The sequence below is a fragment of the Thermobia domestica genome, chromosome 14 (genome assembly GCF_964235325.1).
Source record: "Thermobia domestica chromosome 14, izTheDome1.hap1.1, whole genome shotgun sequence".
NCBI classification, from domain to species: Eukaryota; Metazoa; Arthropoda; class Insecta; order Zygentoma; family Lepismatidae; genus Thermobia; species Thermobia domestica.
Genome location: NC_137467.1, coordinates 166996889 through 167019899, shown reverse-complemented (window position 1 = coordinate 167019899; position 23011 = coordinate 166996889). Strand labels below are relative to the sequence as shown.

Here is a 23011-nt window from a genome sequence, read left to right as displayed (position 1 = left end):
GCATAGTACATAAGGTTAACTATGGACAGAACATTGTCAAAAGTCAAGTTGTTTGAGTAAAAACATAAATAACGATAATAAAGTATATACGTCTTCTTCGAATTACCCAGGGCGCCCCACACGGAGGTTATGTGTTTGAATTATCTTATATCTGGATTTGTAATCTCCAGACTCGGTTAGCACGCAGTGACTTTTGACCTGATCACGTGACACAGTCTGGTCCTTATGACAAACCGGATAGACCCTTTGTTTGATGTCTCTCAGGTCATACAATAAAACCAGATTACAGTTTTGGATTTTGAATCACTTCAATCAAATGTATTTTAAGCGGTGTTAAGATTTCATTATATAATTTTTTTTTTTTAAAAATCCCTTTTTCTACTCCTTACGAAGCACTCTAGCTACCAAACAAGTATTAGTTTGGGTGATGTACGTTTTTATCACCACTCTTTTTCACTTCCTGCATCAGAATTTTTTCTGATTAATTCATGTACGATTATCCGACAACTGAGCTTGGAATTTTAACATTTGCATATCAATTAAAAGTTAAATACCCAGCTACGAGTATACTTTTTTTAAAAAAGAAAGAAAGAATGTTTGATTCGTTTGAAAAATTAAATTCACAGTTTCACATTGTAACAGCTCTTGTCCATTCGCTTATGTTATATCTCAGAGCACTTCGATAGTGCGCATTTTGGAATTTCAGAATTAGTTCCACATGGAGATTTGACTCCACCAATGCGCAGGCGTTATGAAGAAATTACAGTATTTAGTTTATTATAAAATAATCTAAAATTTTAATAGTTATACTACAGAATGCTTCCATATAAGCTATGTGCAAGTGCATAAAATAAAACACACACTTTGTGCACATAACGACGTCACACGTGTCTTTATTTTGAGAACCAGCTAGTGATAAAACAAGAAAATAAACACTTATCTCTTAAAACAAAGGTTCTACAACAAATAACTGGAAATGTCTACTGAAACAAAAACATCTCTACTACGAAAATTAAAAGAATAAACAAATAAAAAAAATTACAATAAAAAGAAAACTACTTAACATAGAAAAAACGCAAAATAAGATAAAAAAAAATAGCAATAATGTAAAGATGGATCATACTGTCCATCCTTGCATGAACCATGGTGGTCAATCGTAAACGCTGCAAATTTAAAACAAACAATATTCAGGCCAATTTACCTGCAACTTTGTTTAAAAAACACACTTCTTTCCTTAATACCTTGGTATTCTCTTTTGTATTACAAACCTGAGCTGTTAAAGACTACATTACATATTCATATACAACTCAAACTATTATGATACAGACATATTATGAAGTTTACAAGGTAACATTAAAAGAAAATGTTCTTTACACGTTTTTTACCATTAAATATTAAGCTATATGAGCTATAAAATGAAACAAAGGACAGGACCAGATTTCTAATTCCATGCATACTTTTAAAGCTAATTATCCCTTTCCCTTACAGAGAATGAAGTTTACCACACAATCCTAATCAGTGCATAAAACAAAGGACAAACAACACCTTTCCATCACCCTACAATGTTAATTATGGGCACCTAAAAATAAACTTTATATACAGAATGGGGAATGGATTTTTCTTTTTGCAAATAAGGCAGCTGTCTTATTTTGCAGCTATTTTAATCTGAATTTTTGATAAACAATATAAAAATACATGTCAAGAACACACTAGAAAGGAAAGAAATATTCATTAAAAAATTACAAAATCATAAAAAACATAAAAGATTAAATGATTTAGTCACTCTTGTATTTCTTTAATATATAGGGTGTTTGAAAACAACACTGACAACGTTTGGGAAGTGACTCCTGACACCAAAATAAGACAAAAAGTACAGACCAACCTGGGTGCACAAATGCTTCCTTTCGGAATTATAATCTGCCGAAAACATGAAGATTAAAGGTCCATCGCTTCAAAACTATGGGATCTACCGTAGTGAGGTCAAAACTTCACTTAGGAACTAGTACGTGCCCTATCCAAATATCCATGTTTTAGAATCCTGCGATACTTACGCAACAATTTTTATAGAGGTAGTTAGTGAGTACTTCAAACTATATGCCCGTAGGCAAACTGCCTCCATAAAAATTGTTGCTTGAGTACCTTAGGATTCTGAAACATTTATTTTTGCATAGCGCACATATTAGTTCCTACGAAAAGTCTTAATCTGACTATGGTAGGTCCCATAGTATTGGAACTACGGACCTTTAAACTTCATTTTTACATATTTTTGGCAGCCTATAACTCCGAAAGGAAGCATTTGTGCATCCAAGTTTGTTTATACTTTTTGTCTTATTCTGATGTCAGGAATCACCTCCCAAACATTATTGTTGTTGTTGTTGTTGTATTGAAACACCATATATATAGCCGCCAGATAAGGAGGGGTAACATGCTATTTTATGCATTTAGCTTTTTTTTTTTCTTTTCAATCATCTGTTCCATTACAGCTTCATCAAATAATTTAAATATTAATTCTCAAAAGATTATATTTTCCGAGGGAAAAAAAAAAATCAGCTTCTGAAGTAATTTTTTCCTCAAATACCGCTAAATACTACGCAGTTTCTCACGATTCATTAGTGGCAAAATTTTGTTGACTGCTGGCACAAGGCAAATAAGTAGAGTATAGGAGGACAATAAATAAATAACAAAACAATGACTATTTTTACCATAAAATAATTCTTGAGTGTATCACCACTGCCAACGCCCTAGCGGCAGCTTCTCGTTAGAGATCAGTGAGATCAAGCAGTTCCGGATTTAATCAAAAAGAAAGAAAGCTGACGCTTCGTACAAACCAAGTAGTGTTAGCACTGCGGTGTCCACCCCGCGGCGTTATCTATGCACATAACAGCACCGATGAAATCACTGAATCAAATACACATATGATCAAAAAAAAAAAAAAAAAAGAAATGAAATCTTTTAAGTTTTACGTACCACGGTTATGCCGGCTAGGCTAAAGCAAACGGTGATTATGAGAAATGAATGAAATGGTGGAATGAAGAAAGTGGGAGGAAATGTTAAGAACCCCGAGAAAACCCACGCACACGGTGTTTGTCCACCACAAAGTTCACTTGGCGCGAGGTGGGACCCATGCACTAGAAGTGAATGCTCTACCACTGACACAAATGATCGAATTCTGTATTTAATTACTTAATAGTTTTACTTTACATACTTACGTATTATAAACAGGTTGGAAAAGGAAAAACGAATAAAAGAATAATTAAACAGCAAGCACAGAGCAGGTCTGATTGCTATTCCACCACCTTCCGTAATGGTGTGTCGCTCTTCTCGAATCTCTCACGACGCCTCGTCCACGTGTCTAGAACCCAGGCCTAAAAAGTTATCTCGGAACCCTCAATTCATGCAAAGTTTTATTCATTTAGTCTGCACATATAGTACCTTTGCCTTGCACTATCAATCATCAAAATCTACCACTAATGAGTTGAGTTGATTTTAGTTTAGCGTCCCGTTCAGCAGCGAGGCTATGAGACGTGGACCTACTGATTAACGTGGAATCCGAACCACATGAGCTCCCGCCGGGAATCGAACCCGGGTCTCCCACTCTACCACTAATGAGTCTTTAAAAATAACATAATTCGTAATGCAAAAATTTTGCTTTCCAAATTTTGATTTTTTTCATATATATAAACTAAGTTTGACTCGTTTTAAGGTTGCAAAAGAACGGATCATTTTCATCCTGTATATAGATTTGCCCCATTCGTTACGCATCTTGGCGTGAAATGATTAACGGAGTCCATAATTTGGATGTTTTTTCTCTGCAGTTACAAATATTTTAGTTACATTTTTTCAGTTCTCTTTTCGTTTCCTCATTCCTGAATATTAAAGAAAAGTTTTTTGCTGTAATTCCCTAATTAAATAAGCTCTAGAAGAATAAAGCAAAAATTGCTTCATGGTGTTTCTTATAGACATTCATAATTCCTACAACAATTCTAACCTACATTTAATTAAGAAAAAGGAAAAGAAACCGTTTTACTAAAAGTAAAAGTTTTAAATGTAACTATATCTATTTCCAACGAGAATACAAAAAACATTAACACTGAAAGTCGATTTAACCTGAAGGGACGATAAAAGAAGAAAAAGTTACATTAGCGGGTTCGTGTGTAACTTGCACAATAATTGTATGCAACATTGAGAACACAAGACAATTCAGGAATTATCCAGCATGTCATTCTACAAGGTGAAGTCCGTAAATAAGTTTCCTCAGGCGACTGTAAACAGACCTGGGGATGCAAGACCAAAAATAGCATGTGACATTCAAGTTCAGATTCAGATGTACCTTTATTTTTCCACATAAGTACCATGTACACAGAGATATTTGTCATTTGTCATACTGGTCTATAAGCTTCAGAAATCCTTCCAGGAAAAATTCAAGGCTCTGTATACGGAAGGAGCGTCGAACAGCTTGCTTCCAAAGCGCCTGTCGCCGAGTCTTCTTCAAACTCGGAAACAGATGGAAGTCACTTGGTGCGCTCCCATCCAAGAGCTACCGTCGCTGAGTGTTGTGTCGCATTGTCATCCAATGACCGAACACCAGATGTGAGACGGCCAGGCCGCTTTTTCCGAATCGTCTCCAAGTCGACAGAGTGTGACAGTACCGCGCAGCAGTGATGGTTCCAACCTCCAGAAAGTCCAGCAACAACACCCCTTGGGCGTCCCAAAACACTGTGAACAGCACTTTCCCTGCAGAGGGCGTTGTTTTGAACTTCTTGCGGACATGTGATGTCGAATGTTTCCTCGCCTTCGATTTGGGCGTGAAGTAGTGGAACCACGTTTCATTTCCCATCACAATCTGGAACAGAAAGTCATTGCCATCACGATAGTAATGCACAAGATATTCCAGGCTGACGCCAATGCATTGTTCCATGTGATTCGAGGTCAGTTGTCGAGGTACCTATCGTGCTGACGCTTTCCGGCAGCCAAGTATGTCGTGGATGATCTTGTGAGCTCGCGCATATCCGATTCAGGTGATACGCCGGTTTGCTTTAATCATGTCATCCACCATCCTGACATTTTCGTCTGTATTGGCTGTGCACGTCCTTCCAGGTCTCGGTGTGTCCAACATTTGCTGCTGCCCCTCACTGAATTCGCGACATCATCTCGGCATCATTTGTTTCGACATCACATCGGGCCCATACACTTCCACAAGGCGTTATGGATTTTTGTTCCCGATACGCCACGTGCCCATTCATAACGGACAACCGCTCGCACTTTCTCCTTTGACCATGGCGTCAAAACGTGCATTCTCCCCTATAGCTACCAGACTCAGACTGAGAAACTCGTCTCCGCTTTGCACAGGCACTGCGACGGCGCCATCTACAGAATCGCGGGCAAATTTGTGTTTGGGTGTGTGGCGCGTGCAATTGCTGTGTTTCCCCCACTGCTGTTCACTTTCCTAAAAACGAGAGGGAAAACTTATTTTCGGACTCCTCCTCGTAGAATTATGTCTTTCAGGTGAATAAAAACTTGAAATGATATATACACTTCTTATATTTCTACATACTTTCAAGTACATTTTAAAACGGTTTTACCACTACGATATATAAATTGTATTCAGTGAAAATCACACTAATACGTGTCAAATAGAAAAAAAAATATATATATATATCTGGATCTGAAGTGCTATTACATGCATGAAGCATGCGGTGACAATTGTAAATATAAATCACTTGAAGAGGTGTCTTACAAATAAATTTCAAAAGTATTCATCTTGCTCTTTTCTACACTGTTAGGGATTTATAAAATACTTATCAATTGAGTTGCCAGTTCCAAAATGGCTCTTGTCCATTTACAGCAAATCCCAGAGAACTCAGAAAAAATATAGGATCTGTAGGTTTTGTAGAACTGGGAATACTTCTGTAACTTGAACATCCTCAAATATTTCCAGTTCTACAAAACGCATCGATCCTACAGTTTTTCTCAGTTTTTGTGGGATTTGATATAAATGGACAAGAGCTGTTCTGGAACTGGCGACTCAATTATCAAATTTTCGCTGCCATCATTGGAAAAGTGTCAAGAGACAGCTAAGCCTCTTTCATGTGGGTATTCCGATAATACAGGGCTGCCCATACGGGAGGACAATCCCAACAAAAGTTGGGATGAGGAGAGGAGTGGAGTAAAAAAAAATAAATAAATAAATAAATTAAAAAAAACTATGATTTTTTCAAGTTTGAAATTCCTACCCAACTGTCTTTGGTGCGCGGTCATACACACAGCCAAGTTTGTGCAAGCGATGTTTTTGCACAAGAAGTTGTTAAAAATTTTTATATTTAAAATAACAGAAAATAAATCGGAGAAACAGAAATTTTAACCATAAACCTGTTAACATGAATTTTACAATATCATCATCGATTCTGGTGGACGTCCACTAGCATCGCCAGCTTTAACGATAACACACTATATCTAACGTTTTTGTCAGATTTGTCAGCGAGAAAAATAAAAAGGCCTCACAGAAAATCAGTCTGGAGGCCCATGAAATCTATGGGCTGTCCTGGATAATGCTTCCAATCAAGGAGGCGAAAATTCAAATAAATTCATAACAGTTAATAGGAGAGTAAGATGAGTATCTTTTGAATTTATTCGCACGGTGACTTCATTTATTTAATTTGAAGTGCCATAACGCAAAAATTAAACCACTTTCAACCATAACTTGCCGTCTAAATTAGGCAACATCACGTCATCAATAATAGCTATTGCAGGAATTTGTTCTAGTGCTTCAGGATCCTCTTCATTATTCAGAATTATGATATGAGTATCATCAGCTGGAAGAAAACGTTCAATAATTTTACGACAATTCGATGCATACGTTTCAACGACCAATTCTCATCATTCTCAATGCGTGTTGCTTAAGAAATAACGCTGCTTGTGGAAGTAGTTGCGTTCATATGTTTCACTAAGATATTCGGACTTTATAATGTGATATTTACAAGTGTACTGGACATAGTTATTTAAGATACAGGCTTCAATTAAATAGACATGAAAATCTGAGTATATCTAACAAGGTAGAATTATACAGATACAGAATCTGCACATATATTTTACCTAACAAGGAAATTTAATGGTAGTAATTCAAGATTCATTAACTCTCTTCTTACAATGGAGAAAACTAATTAGAATAGTCGTACAAGCAGCATGATTTGTTTAGGAATGCACACCAAGGATACCGCCAACTAGTGGTAATGCGTCGAATTGTCTTATGGGTGCTTTAGTGATTATTTTTTCGTTTAATAAATTAATATGCATCCTATCACGTCAACAGTTGATTTTTCTTGTTACTATGTAAGTTTCTGGATAAAATTTCATGGAAGGAGCAAATTTGCAACTACACGAATTCGTGAATACGCAACTATTTGTGTTTGCTGCGTACATTGTATTAAGTCCAAAAAACTTGATTTTGAGAAAAAGTGGATTTACAAGATTTTGTGCTGATACCCGAAAACGAAATTGTGAGAAAAATATTTACATACACTATAAGCCAAAATTATTTATTAACAAAAATAGCAGGTTAGCTAATTTCAAACCAACGACGAAGGACTAATATGAAACCAAAATTATTATGAATAATAAAAAAAATGTTAACACTAAACGATGATGCACTTAACACGGTTTTCACATACAACATTACACATTTCAAGTTGGAGTATAGATAGAATAATTTGCAAAATAAATTGTGTTCATTTTATTGCATTTTGAACAGAAAATAACATGGAAATAAGACAGAAATCTTTAGAAGTTAAACAAAACAGTCATTGTAGTTAAAAAAAATTAACAACGTACATTCTTCATTGCAAAGTTTCTAGATTTCCGTTACTTCCAACTCTTTCTTCCCTTTGTCCTGTCGCTGGCTCTAGTCTTAACTCTAACAAAATTATTTTTTCTGCTGGTTCCCTTCTGATTTGTTTTGTTTGTTGCATCTTCTTCCTCATATTCGTCACAATCAGCATGGTCTGGGTATACATACACAACATCATGGGACGTTTCCAAACTCTCATAGAAGTGGTGAAAAACAGAAGATGAACTGATGGAGATCTAGAACATTAGCGTTCTTCTTAGCTGAAATCAGATTAGGATCTTTGTACCTTAATTGTGAGTTTTAAGATTCAGCATTCTTTCCTCTTCTTTTAAAGCTGGCAGCTCTGAATGGCTTCTGTTTATCCAGTGATGTTTTACAAAATATCATACCAGCCTCTGTTTTCCTGTAGAGAAGCCACTTCACTTGTTTCCAAACGAAAGGATTGCTATCTAAATGTTCTTTGTGCTGCTGCAAATCGCTCGTGCAGACGACTTAGAACAACTGAGCCGTGCTGTTGGAATCTCATCAAAACTATTTCAGACTACAATAATGTCAGTCACAGCTAAACCTTACTTAAAACTTATTTTGGAATATTTCCGCTTTTATTGATTGATTGCGGGTTACTGGGACGTCAGCAGCGTGCTTTTATTCAAAAGAACAATAATTACAACGAGAAGATCGGTGTTGTTTGAATGTGGTTCATGAAAATAATTTTAAAATTAATTATAGATGTCAGCTGTGAAAAAAGGGGTTAAGTCACAGAAAATGTTGCTTAACTCGTTCTACCCTGCCGTCATGGAATTCAAAGAAGTTCGTGTACAGCGGAATAAGTATACCAATGAAGGACTTACATTTAATCCTGCAGACTAAGGACTTATTTTTTTCTAACACCTGGGAACACACTATTATAACTTGGCTTAGAGATGGAATGTGACTTATCCGCTTATACCCACATGTAACTCTTTGAATTTTCAACCTGGCTACAGCGACAACTCACTTTGCCACTTTTTGGACTTACCACACTGTACGCAGTAAACAAATATAACAAAAAGGGGGAGTCAAAAGATTTATTTACGAAAGGAATTGATTTTATAGTTTTTAAAATAAGCTACATTAATAAATTTCCTGCAATATTCGAAAGCATCAATCAATTTCCGCGATTTCTGTTGTCAAGCTTCAACAAGATTTCTACATTAACAGACTGCGAATGCGACAAAGATGAACCTATCAATTATTCACTTGCTTAATTATCATCGTTATAAAATCAACTGAAAGAACAATTTTATGTGGAAATGATAGGCCACCAATTACACACCTGGCACGCAGTTTTTCAACTCGCTCGCTTGTAATTAATTTAGTTAGCGATAACTGAAATAATTTATTAATAAAAGGATTCGGGCCTAATCTTTCAAAACAATAACAAGAGTCTACCTGTTTATACTGACGTTACCCGATTACGTGATCCGAGCATTGTGTTTCACCAAAAATATCTGAATTTGAGAAATTTGTCAATTATGGACCAACCTATTTTAAGCAAATAAATTATACGAGATTCCAACAATTAATTGTTGTTAATGTGAATTATAAGTGTTCCTATAATAGTGATGGGTATCATATAATACAGGGTGTATCAAAAAGAACTTTACAACTTTAAAAACTAATATTGATTTATTAAAAACTCATATTGATTTATTTATTTAGCTTTCAGACATGGTTCTGGTGTCATTTTGTAGCAAAATACATCAAGTATTTACCTTATACCTAAAGAGGTTCAATGTGGCTTCCATTGGTGACGTGACACACATTACCATCTGAAGTCGATTTCTTGTCAAACCCGCTGCAGAATGTCAGGTGTAACTTGTTCAATTGCAAGGTAATTGAACATTTGTAATCTGTATGGTTTGAGATGCAACCGTTTTCTCAACACACGCCAAACTGTCATGAGTGGGATGCCCAATTGTCGAGAAGCACGCCGGGTTGATTTTGCAGGACTGTTCCCAAAACTTTGTCCCACTTGTTCTACAATATTTTCAGACGTACGAGTACGACCTGAAGATCTGTTGTGTCTTACCGAACATCCAGTTTCAATAAAACACTTATGCCACGGATAATTAGTAGGCCTACTGGGAGGATCTGTACCGGACTTCATACGAAAATTACGTTGTACAGTTGTCGCAGACTTGGATTCTTCAAATAAAAACACACAGCTAGCACGCTCGGGACCAGTAAAAGCAGCCATCTTTGCTGCAACTGCCGCTAACACTTGCGATGGCTTGTTTCTGAACCAGTGTATTACGTGAGTAAAAACTTATGTAGGTTGTTACAAAATGACAGCAAACCCATGGTTGCAAGATAAATGGATACATCAATAAATCAATATGAGTTTTCCAAGTTGTAAAGTCCTTTCTGATACATCTTGTATTATCTAGTGTTTGTTATTACACAATAGCTGCTGGAAGTTTATGACCGAACTGAAGCGATGAGGCCATAGTAAGCAACTTGTTTAAGGGAGAGAAATCCTTACGAAATCGGCTGAGTAATGGGGTTATAGACACGTGGACACACAATTTATGGAAAATTAAGTTTTAAGAATCAAAAAGTATATGATGCAAATTAAAACTAACGTGGTTTAGAATAATTATGTTGTTCAATGATTTAACTCTGGTTCCTCTTGAAGTCCAAGCACAATAGATCATTAAAGAAAAGAAAGCAAGACAGAAAGACAGGCAAAAAAAAGAAAGAAAATGAATTACAAGAACACACTGAATTGTTGAGGAAACCATCAGAGTCACGCCTTTCGAAACAAAGATCTCATCAGATTATTTCTAATGCAAGGACCCATGCCGTATATATCAATTTCTAGATGATCGAAGTATGACTAGATCATCGAAGTAAGAGGTGTATACAACATACTAATCTATGAATGAAATGAAATCTTTCAGTTTTACGTCCCACGGTTATGCCGGTTAGGCTAAAGGAGACGGTGATTATGAAAAATGAATGAAATGGTGCAATGAAGAAAGTGGGAGGAAAAGGGAAACCCCGAGAAAACACACGAGCACGGTGTTTGTTCACTACAAAGTCCACATGGCGCGAGCTGGGATCGAACCAGGGACCCCAAGCACCGAAGGTGAACGCTCTATCACTGAGCCACCGCGCCCCCACATACTAATCTAGTCGCCAGCAGCAACGTAGTGTATTTCTCATTAACTTAATTTCAATCGTATTAACGCTGAATAGTACTAATTAATGAGAACTGTTTACAAATTTAGTAACTCTAAAACTTTTCTTAATATAAACCACTAGGCAATACATATATTTGATTTTCACTGAACGTTTTTTTCTCTCTTTCTTACTCTACTAGCATTAAGGAAACAGATACTTACTGACAAGCTGAACGCGTACGTTCCGAGAAGTTCCAAACTCATCAACTGGGGGACCAGTCGAGCTATCTGCTTGCGGCGTATCGCCTGTTGCAAGGGTTTGAGTTTGTGGTGCGACTCTTCGCGGTTCCTGAGTTATTACAATAGATTTTCTTGCTTCCAATTTCGCTATTGTTAACATAAGATCGTTTACAGAATCCTGTAAGTTAAATGTATATCTTAAGTTGGGTTTGTACATGAATACTACATCTAAAACACACAAATTCAATACCTTAAAAATTTATAGGTACTACTACTACCACTACTACTAAAAAAAAACCGTATTAAATGTTCGACGTCTTTATAATTACCACTCGTGTATTTCCGCAAACAACGACGTTCCAAACCTACATGCAGTGTTTCTTTCAGATGTTTTAGGGGGCACTGCTCCCGGAGACCAAAATAATACGTCTATAATAATAATAAATAGAATAGTACTGGCAGTATCCCTCCGAATACTAAGTGCCCCCCCCCCCCTGGAACATTTTTTCTGAAAGAAACACTGCCTACATGAGATCTGTCTTCAGGTTCTTGAAAAAATACAGAGGGGGAAAAAAGAACCTGAAATTACAATAAAAGCCTGCTTGGATCCGTCCCACGTGCAAACACTTCACAGACGTAAATTCATGCGGAGACATCATCTTACATATTCCTAAGATATAACCATATTTTCTGTTCTCACAGTTGTCACATTTAATGTTGGTAGAACGCTTTCTACATTCCGAAAACACACTTTAAAAATTTTGGTCCAGTTGACCCACAGCCAAATTTAATCCTTTTTTTAAAAAATTGATGAAAAAATGTAGTAAAACAGGAATAATAGCCGGTGAAATTGCCTATAAAACACGTAAGACGGAGTTACGCAGTTCTTTTCCTTTAATTTCAGTTTTCTCCTTTTATTTCTTCGGAAACCTGAGGACAAATCACGTGTAGGTTCGTAAAGTTGCTGATTGCAGAAATGAATGAATGGTACCAATACAAGGGTAATTATCACATTTATTATCTACATACTATTCATATGTAATGTGATAACATATACTAAGCCGAAGCGTACTTTTTCATAAACAAGAAAACAGATTAGAATTAGGAATTCAATTTCTGGGATGTCGGCATCTATGGCCATTTAGCCCGTCACGTACATGAGGGATGACGTCCCTCAGTGAGCACACTATCCGATGAAAGGGAAGGAAGAAAGGATTGGAGAAGGAAGGGAACGGCCTGGGACCTACAGTACACGGAAACAGAAAATTAGTAAAAAGCGAAAAGTGTATACTGTACAGCTATCAAGGGTTTATTAATGATCATATAAATATTTTTAGCATAGATGTCATACTGCTATAAAGCGCAACATATGCAATAATAGTAAGAGCAAAGTAACGCGACTTCCACTTTTCATAACGACACACATTTTTGTTTGTCTGTTCCGTGATAACTTTAGTAAATTTATTTGATTTCTACTGAATTTAATTGGGCAAAAGTTTTCCCTGAGGTATAGGAAATAAGTCACTGATTACAGTTTAAATCGATCAAAAATATGTGGGGGATGAATTCACTCCCAATTCGAAAGTTTGCATATATGGAAAGCATAACACCATTTTCCATAATAACTTTCACAAAAGAGCTCCCTCGTGGCTATCCAGTTAGCGTATGCGATTTAGGCGTGGAGACCTGGGTTCGATTCCCGGTGGGAGCTCGTGGTTCGAATCCCATATTTGTAGGTCTACGTCTCATATAGCCTCCTGGTGAAAGAGGGCGCTAGGCCAAAATCAATCAATCAACTTTCAGAAATATTATTCGAATTTGATCAAATACGCAAAATCTTACGAATTCGTATATTTTCTTTAAGACTACAATTAACCCTACTTGGGTTTGAAATCAGAGTGAGTAATGAGGTGATTCACCCCATTATATACCGGTATATATATATATATATATATATATATATATATATATATATATATATATGAAAAAGATAAAAATCTATTTGTGTGGGAGTTATGATTGTTTTGGTGTGGGTTTTTTATTCATTTGTGTCGGAGTTATGATCGTTTCATTGTGTAAAGGTTTTGTCCATTTATGTCAGGGTTATGACTATTTCGACGTGTTGGAGTTTTGTTCATTTGTCTGGGGGTTATGATCGTTTCGACGTCTTGGGGTTTTGTCCACTTATCATCTTGTATCACAAATGTTTATCGACATTTTTCATTTTCGGTGTGTGAAACTTACAATGCGCAACCATGATTGTTTCGAAGTGTGGAGGAATTGTCAATTTGTGTGGAAGTTATGGCCACTTACCTATGTGGGGGTCATGACCGATTGTGGATTCGACTTGTCCATTTGTGTGAAGATTATGACCGATTGTATGAAAGTTTTGACATTTTTTTGAGTGTGGGGTTTCGGATGTAGGGGTTGTGACCGTTCGTGGATTTGGGAGATTTGTCCATATGTGTGGGCGTTTTGACGTTTTCTGACTGTGGTGTTAAGACCTGCTTCCGTCACAGATCATCCAATTACACATCGTAAAGTATTATTTTTTCCTTGACTTTCATGGCCTTTATCTTAACTGATAAATGCCAACAATTTATATTCAACAACCCCTTTTATTATTGGTGAATTTTCAGTGAGAATGTACTACTGGGTCGGGGATCGAATCCCTCCGGCTAAGCTCTCTTGGAAGTATATACTTTTTTCATAACGTAAGTGTTGCATAACGAGAAAAAACTTAAACTCGAATTCTGGTTAACCATACCGACATATTACAAATTATTTTTCCAAAAATAATAAATACGTTCAAATGCAGCACGTGTTCGGAGAGTAGAAAATTCGAACGTTAGCTGTATGTAACCTAAGAAATACAGCACCGACCTCAAGAATGGAAACTGGTTGCTGATCCTGAAGGCTTGATAAAGTAGTGGGTAACGCACCGGCACGATAAACCGGGAGATCCAAGTTAGACACTGTGTCAGCTACAATCCTCACTTTTAAAATTCAACTTCTTTCCTTAATCTTTTCGTGACTGACACCCCATCTATCACTTAATGCTTTTAGATTTCACGAAAGTAGATGTATTAAGTCTTTTGCTTCCTTTAGTAATCAAAGAAATTATTATTATTTTTCTACTGCTGGTACTCTAATTGGTTTTCATGTGAAACCAAGTGTTTGTTTCCGGCATTTGTCACTCAAAAACGAATTCTCTATCAGTGATTTTTTATACGTAGCACTACCCATTAAATGTGCTTGAATGTTTAAAAACAAGTAATAATAATATTTAAAAAAAAAAAAAGTGTAATAGAAATATCAAACGTACTTACCTGACAGAACTTATCTAAGTTTTTTTCCGTGTCATCCACTTTCTGATTAGGACTTGGAGTTTTTGGCACAGATGATGACACTTGATGCATCTTACAGTCACTTCGAACACTTTCTGTTTTAACAGGTTTCTGTGGAGCTCCCAGAGTAATCTTAAACGATCTGTCCACTGGTAAAGCAGGAGGAGGTCTGCCGAAATTACCACTACTATTACTACCACCACTATTACCACTGCTCGTACTAGGATACTGAGAGGACTGAGGAATATGCCACGAAGGGGCTGGGGCCTGATGCTGTGGATGAGGAGGCCCCATGGAAGTTACAACACCGGGGCTCTGAGAGCTATGAGGGCTCTGTTGACGAGCTTCGACAGAATGATTGGTCGAGGGAACATGTCCCCCATAAATGTCATTGGAATGTCTTTGTTGAGGAACAGATGTATTATATGGCGGTGACTGAACCTGTCCTGATGAATGTGGTCTCAACTGTTGATGATGAGGTTGTGGATGATGCTGCTGTTGATACTGCTGCATTTGCTGTTGCCTATGCTGAGCTTGCTGTAACTGTTGCTGTGAATGATGCTGTTGGGGATGATATCCAGGCTGATTCTGTACAGGTCCTGGATATCTCGGAGGTGGACGTTGTTGTTGATGTTGATATGTCTGTTGCTGCTGCTGTTGTTGAGATCCATAGTTCACATTTGGAATATTCACTCGAACTACCTGAGGTACACTAACCGGTAACAAACCTCCTTGCGAATTTTGCATAGTTTGTGCCTGGCTCACTTGAGGCGGCACCTGACTAAGCAAACCACGCAGATTATTATGAGCCTCAACCTGAGAGGGGTGAGTGGAAGAAGTCACTTGCTGGGCGCCGGAGTTTACCATTGGTCTCTGATATGCCTGTTGTTGGGAAATGCGTACTAGGCCTGGACAATTCGTTCGGTTGGTTTGATTTTGAGTTTGCACTACTTGTTGCGGTGGGGCTGATTGTCGGAGAACGTTCACAGGCCTTTGAGGTACTTGTTGCATTGCGAGATGCTGCCGATTCGGTTGCACTGAGGGATGTTGTTGCTGTTGCATACTGCTATGGTGCTGTTGTTGTTGCTGCTGGTGATGCAATTGCTGTGCTTGATGCTGCTGCTGCTGTCGATGTTGTAATTGCTGCTGCTGCTGATGTTGTAACTGCTGCTGCTGCTGTTGTTGTTGTTGAACATGGAGTTGGCTTTGTTTCTGTTGATACTGCTGTTGGTGATGTTGCAGTTGCTGCTGTTGATGATGCTGTTGCTGCTGCTGTGACTGATGTTGTGGTGGATGATGATGCTGCTGCTGCTGTTGCTGATGAGACTGCTGATGTTGATTATGTGGTGGTTGTTGCTGTTGCTGTTGTGGTTGTTGATGCTGCTGCTGTTGTTGTTGTTGTTGTTGATGCTGCTGTTGAGACTGCGATTGTTGTTGAGTTTGTGTTAAGCTTACGTTTGATTTCTCTTGATACGGATACACCTTACCATCCACAACGATGTATCCAACAGATGATAACACTGAAATTAGAAAATGTGTTACAAAAAATTAGATGTTAGTAAATGCTTACATTCATATTCAAAATAACACAAAAATGTTAAGATAATAAAACAAGTAGCAGTGTCAAATGCACACACGTGAAGGACTTTTTTTTTATAGCGCGAATTTTCTCAATGCTGAAACCGGATGTGGTAGTAATTACTACCGCTTCCGATTGAAGTAGAGAGAAGATGAACTATACTCTACGGCGATCGACGTTAAAACCGAAGTGGTTAATTTCTGGTGATTCCAACAGGATGAGGTGAAGCCTCATACATTGAACACAAGCACTGAGATGCTCTGCGAATTCTTCCAAGAACGGCTGATATCAAAAGATTTGTGCCCTTCTCCCTCACATGATTTAGCTCGTAGAGAAATTACATTAAAGTGATATTTTTAATATACTGTTTATAGAGGATTCTGTAATAAAAGTTGGTAGTGGGAAACGATTCCGGACTATAATTTGCTTTATCTATAACTGCACAAGCAGAACTTTACAATATCTTAAAATAAAACCCAGTATACCGTACCTACATATACACCAATGCAACCAAGAAAAAATCTTTTCAACATAGGAGATAAACTGCAATATAGTTGGTGCTTACCTTTCATAATTTCTGAAACCTTGTCCACATTCAAGAATATTCTTACTGGTATTTCAGGATTGGGAATATCTGCTCGCCGACTTTTTATCCTTTGAAGATGATTCATTACAATTCTGAAATAAAAGATCCCAAACAATATCTTTTAATATATACATACATACACTGACGGAAACACACATTGCAAAAATAATGGAATCAGAATTTAGGAGAAATAACTTTCACACTATTTCATTATATGATTCGAATCTCTCTCTCATCATCATGTAATACAAGACGAATAATACCTGTCACCTTCTGTTCACCAATTAAGGATATTTTTGGCGTAGTACAGCATACATCCGCTCCAACTGTTCGGAATAAAGGTCGGTATTGATAGTATAACTGTTAGGAACAAACTCGAAATGAGTGGCCCCTCGTAGTTCCATCACACATAGACTAATATTTTACGCTTAAAATGGCAGTGCACGACTCTAGAAATTGGCCCGTGCTCAACCACTGCTGCCACATTCAAATTTCGAGAAAAAACGCCCCCTTTTCGACACATGTGACAATCCGTTTCAAGAAATGCACTTCACGCGGATTTTGCAGTTGTTCGTACACATCCACTCTCCTCTGGACCTGAGCTGGGATGAACTCATGATGGTTTTGCCGAGTACGTGAAGATGCCGCATTACAGTGGACTAGAACATGCAGAGTTGCTTTGACAATTGCCGCTGTGTTGGTGGATGGATTTTCCTCAATGGTGTATTATATGATCTTAGAATCTGTTAGCCTGGGGCAGCCGGACCTTGGCTGATCTTCGACATTTTTACAACCTCCATGAAATTTCTGGAACCAATGAATTGACTACACCTTCCCCTTTCGCATGAATACTGGGTACATGGATGACTACTGGGATCATATGAAGGCATCTCTCTGTCGTCGTTATACTGTGCAAGACGACCTCTGGAAGACTACGAATTCTGACCCGCCATCGATGTGATGAAGGCAGTATCGTGATTCGTTGGACTTGCAACATTGTGCCACTCCTCAGTGGTCCAATGACTATGGCGTGCCCATTCGTCGTAATCGATGATACTGTGCTGTTAACATTGATACACGTGTGAGACGTTGGCTGCGGAGGCCTGTATCTAATAGTGTAGGGTTAATTGTGTGCTCAGACACAGTTGTGCTTTGTCCGCTGTTGAAGTTTGGTATTAATTGTGACATAGTTTGCGCCTTGGCCTGTTTTACCAATCTCAAGTCTATGATGCCCAACACCCTTAATGAGGTGTGACTGCCCCACGCTCTGTCGTTTGGTATTTGTTTCACCCTCCTTTTCGCATCTATGGAAGACAATAAGGCAGCTCACGAACAGCCGACAAATCGCGCTGTTCCCGAGATGCTCGTTCTCAACATCTGTCTCTTATCAAACTCTGATATATTACCAACCTGTGAGATTCTTATCATCATCTGGTGAGCGGTTCCGCTTTGACCTGTCACTCTTACGTTAATCCACAGACTTCGTTCAAAAAGTAGCGGGTGGTCATAATGATTTGGCTGGTAAATGTAGTTCATATTGTAATTTGCATAATCGATTAACATAATGCACAAAATGGGAGAGAAAAATATGGACTGTAATGTTGTTTATACCGGTTTCTTTATTTTTTACTGAAATTTTACTGTTGTGCTGATGAAAACGAATGATAAGTGCAAGCGAATGATGGACTGAAAAAGTGCGAGTAAATGGAAGATCCCCGAGGAGACCTAAAGACAAAATGTTTCAATGGAACATAAATTTGTTTCTAAACATTTGAATGTTTCTGTTCAATTAATGCAACATAAATTTATAGTTCAAGGGTCGAAGAAAGTTTGCATCAAACATAAGCACTCCTTTTAACACACTTCTTTTGAAACACAGGAAAACGAACTGGTCACTCTATTCCTACTCTACTGGTTTAGTGAATTCGCCCCGCAAGTTGCAGAAATGTAAACAATGTCTTCGAGAAAAACACTTAAAAAAGATAGTCTATATTTCACTTGTTTAAAGAAACTATTCAGTTAAGACCCGTCTTTCTATTACAAGATAATCCAATTATTCTTTAGGTATCGTTACCGAAGAAATTTTTATTTCGGTAAACATAAATTGTTCATTTTATTTAATAAATAAAAACTGAGAAGTGTGCATTAGGTTCTTTCCTTTCACAAATCTTACTATTCAATCTATGAATCGTCCGACTCCTTACACTATTTCGGTTAGTGTAAAGCATGACCTCTCTGATTAGAGTTTACACATTAAAAACGTATGAAGCTTTCAGGTAACTTGATTTCTCCTACATCAATAGAAAAGAGTAATGACCAATTTTAGCTACGAAATAGTTCAGTGACACAAAAAGTTTTAAAAAAGCACGATTGGACCGAGATTCGAACCCAGGTCCCCAACTTAACGTGTCGATATGTTAACCACTACACTACCCAAGCCACTTTCTGAGAAGCTACACTTTATCACTCTTGAAGTCGGTTTTCAAGCACTCAGATCACATGGACAGAACCGCAATTCCTGTTGTGTTTGAACAATGCAATGTCTATAATCAGAACACCTCTAAAAGTGTGATATAAAACCGGTTATTTCCTCCACATACCAACATGCCTAGGAAATATGTAATTCAGCCATCAGAGAATCGTGAAAGTGTAATACATCCATACATAAAGAGTTACTGGTGGTGTACTGGTGTGGTCGGTTTCTTCCTTCACTTATCAATGTAATACGAAATAGTTTACTACTCTCAGGACCTCTCTCGAACTTCAAAATCATTTTGACATTAGCATTGTTTAAAATTATAACTTTTGAACCTTTTGTTCACATATAACCATTACATGGCATGCAATCGCCTTACGATTTGGTTACGATTTTTTTTTTTTTCGTTCTCCAAATATCACTGTCACAAGCGAAATACGTACAGTCGTAAAACAATTTTCTACATTTGATTTTTTTTTTTTGTACAAGACTGATCTTTAATTGATATTTAAAGACTATTACATTTTTATTATCTCCAATATATTGATTTAGAGATTTATGCCTACCTCAGAAATTAAAAGTCTGCACACCATAATATTTCATATGCTTATTGGAAGAGAAAAAAGTATAAAATCTAGGTATGTATGTATTATAATAATGGAACACTGACCGTACTTCGCTCGAGGTGGTAATTATGTTAAACAACCAGCCTTACAAACAATCTCAATAAATTTATTATATCTTAAAAATAAATGCTCCAAATCTCTTGCATATTTTAAAAGGTATATAATCAAGATATTATACAAATTCTAATATACTGTTAACCCAGAGGATATCAGTTTCCGGCCGTGTCTAGGGGTATAAATTTAAGCCAATGAAATTACATACGGGAACATATCCTGTTAATAAAAGTCAAAAGTTCCTTTCTCTCTATTCTTTATTTATGAAAGAAAATCATTTTGCTTAACTTTGAATCAATCTAATCCGAAAAGTGTTATCGAGTCCACAAGTTGGTTCTTGGAAAACTATATTCCTAACTATAGCCCGTCTTCGAGATATAGCTCCTACTTTGATCTCTCTTTGAAGAACATTAAATGAAATCTTAATTTAGCTAAAGTTACTCCAAATCTTGGAGGCCTGCGGACTCACCATGTTTGCATTCACTTACACGCCTTCCAGAGAGCCCTTAATTTACAAAGGTTCCTTCCGCACTCGTTCAGAAACCTGGCCTAACGCCTACTCGTAGTACAGCCTGTCAGAGGCAATACCACAAAACAAGGATTCTATCCAATCAATTTACAAGGATTGGGTAGAGTTAAAGGTAAGGCAATATCTCTTCAAGTAGGAAGTAAATATGTCCCTCACTACGGAACTGTTAAATTATAGGATGTTTAACAAAACGATATAGGCCCATAATATCTATTGCTCAAGAGTAAGACCTATAAACTCTATCTGGCAGGCCGATCACGACGCCTGCCTTCAAAAGGGGAATCGAACCCAAAAACCATAGGATCCGTAAATACCAAATTGGCCTGCTGCTGGCCCTCAAGTAGAAACCAGACTTAACTGAGACCTTACAAAGCCTCAGAAAAACTTTAAGAAAAATCCAATTTCCAAAATAGGAGTAGGATTAAAAACTACATATAATAACATAACTTCTAACTAAAAATCCTTATAATTCAGAAGAGAAAAGAAAAACCTAACCAGTGACTACCCTACCAAACCTATCCTACACAGGAATACAGCCTCTCATTTAAAAGCCTGAGAAACTTCCCGCCTCAGAATGACTCATCTGATTCTAGAGTTCCTTAACTTCTAAGGAACCTACCATAACCTATCATGCCACTACTAAGGCAACGAAAGCCAGCATAAAGCTATGACAAAAATGATCTTCGAGGCGTCGAGCGTAAAATCTAGCCAAAAATGAAGATAAAGAGGACAGCTTCTCCTCGTATTTATAAGAAACTACCCAAAGGCACGCTTTGACCTCCCTTACAAACAATCGATTGATGCTCCAAGAGAAAACAGTCTTCCTCCCTCTTCAAAGCTGGCTGGCTAAATCCAGAAATAAACTGGTTTCTAAAACTAGCAAGTGGGAAAGAAAGACTTTTGTGAATAATTTTCAAGAATCTCTAAGAAAAGAAAGAAAGAAAAAAAAAAAACATGGAATATACAACCATATATACAATCATAATAATTTCTTACATGCTAATCGGAATATATGAATTAAATGCTACCCAGGCCTGGGATCTCCATCTTATTTAATTTTAACATAATTAAACATATAATAGTAATATTAATAATATATACCTACGATATTAAGTTTTTTAATATATACAAGCAAGAGACATAAAGTGACTCTTGCATTATATAGCAGATCAAGGTCTGCTATTACGCCATGTTTGATTCTGATGGGAAGCGTTAGGTGTTCAACTATGTTTTCGAAAATATATCTCGAAATTTGACCGCCCATAACTATTCGAAAACCGAAAGGCTGCACAACATAATACTGTATTTCACACTCTTTCATAGCAGAACAAGGTCTACCACTATGCACACTGATTCCGATTGGATGAATTCGGTTGAACTCGTACAATATATAATGTTTTCGAATTTTCCGAGCAAAATCAAATTAAGAACAAAAAACAATTGTACTTACTTTTTACTGAACAGCAAAGCCATATCACTGCCTTTGTCCAGGGCACTCTGTACAAAATTAATACAATGATCCGTTAGAGATGCCAAATGCTCCAAAGCCATTTTCTTCTCGTTTAAAGTCTTCTGTTTTACATCACACACTTCATTCAACCTTTGAACAAGCTGCTTCCCTCGCGCGTTTATAGCTCGTGTTACACTGAAATGAACACCAACAAACTTTTGTACTCAAAACACTACTACATAATAATATAATAATTAATATGATGGTAATTTTCCCTATTGCAAAAAAAAAAAATAAATAAATAAATAAATAAAAATAAAAAATAAAATAAAAATAAATCTTAGCAAGCAGTACATGCATAACTGTTAGGAACATCTGTCATTATTTATTATGTGTAGAGACCGGATGTTTAGACATTAAAAACCTGGAAAATAGGCACTTAAAATTTAAAAAATAGGCACTAAAATGTAAGTCGAAATAATGAAAATAAATAGTCAATACAATTAAAATAATAGTTTCAAGTCACAGATAATGTTCAAAGAACATGGAAAAATATATGTTTGTTAATATTTTCTTTTACTTTATACATAAAAAAGAAGCTTGATATGCATTCCATATATATATAGGGTGGAAGTAACAACACCGGAAAACTTTGGGAGGTGATTCCTTATATGAAATGAAAGAAAAAAGTTCTAATAAACATATGTCGAAAAATGTCTCCTTTTAGAGTTATGAACCGCCAAATACTCGAAAAATCACGTGTTAAAACGCCCTGGCTTAGAAAACTATAGGACCTATCCCAAGCGGTTTAAGGAATTACACTGAACTAGTATGCATTCTGTCTAAATATTCATGTTTCAGAATTCACTGGCCAGCGAAACAAACGCACAATTAGTAAGTACTTAAAGGAGTATCCCTATACCTCAACTTCCTTTTTATAGTTCCTTTCGTCGATAACGGAGGATGGTAAAACATGGATATTTAGATAGAGAGGATACTAATTCCTGTGTTCCTTAAATCTTGGGATAGGTCCTATACTTTCTACGCCAGGGCGTTTTGAAACGTGAATTTTCGAATTTTCGGCAGTTCATAACTATGAAAGAAGACGTTTTTCGAC

At 36.9% G+C, this 23011-nt stretch overlaps 1 protein-coding gene across 4 annotated transcripts in view; it reads right to left on the bottom strand.

Annotated features, from left to right (window-relative positions):
• Nucleotides 1-23011, bottom strand: part of bon (tripartite motif-containing protein bonus) — a 115980-nt gene that overhangs the window by 51061 nt on the left and 41908 nt on the right. For all 4 annotated transcript variants that reach the window (XM_081739151.1, XM_081739152.1, XM_081739149.1 and 1 more), the window contains 4 exons: nucleotides 21895-22089; nucleotides 16739-16851; nucleotides 14577-16114; nucleotides 11230-11425 (listed from right to left, as the gene is read on the bottom strand). In XM_081739151.1, the coding sequence (XP_081595277.1) occupies nucleotides 11230-11425; nucleotides 14577-16114; nucleotides 16739-16851; nucleotides 21895-22089 (2042 nt within the window). The remainder of the gene's footprint in view (nucleotides 1-11229; nucleotides 11426-14576; nucleotides 16115-16738; nucleotides 16852-21894; nucleotides 22090-23011) is intronic.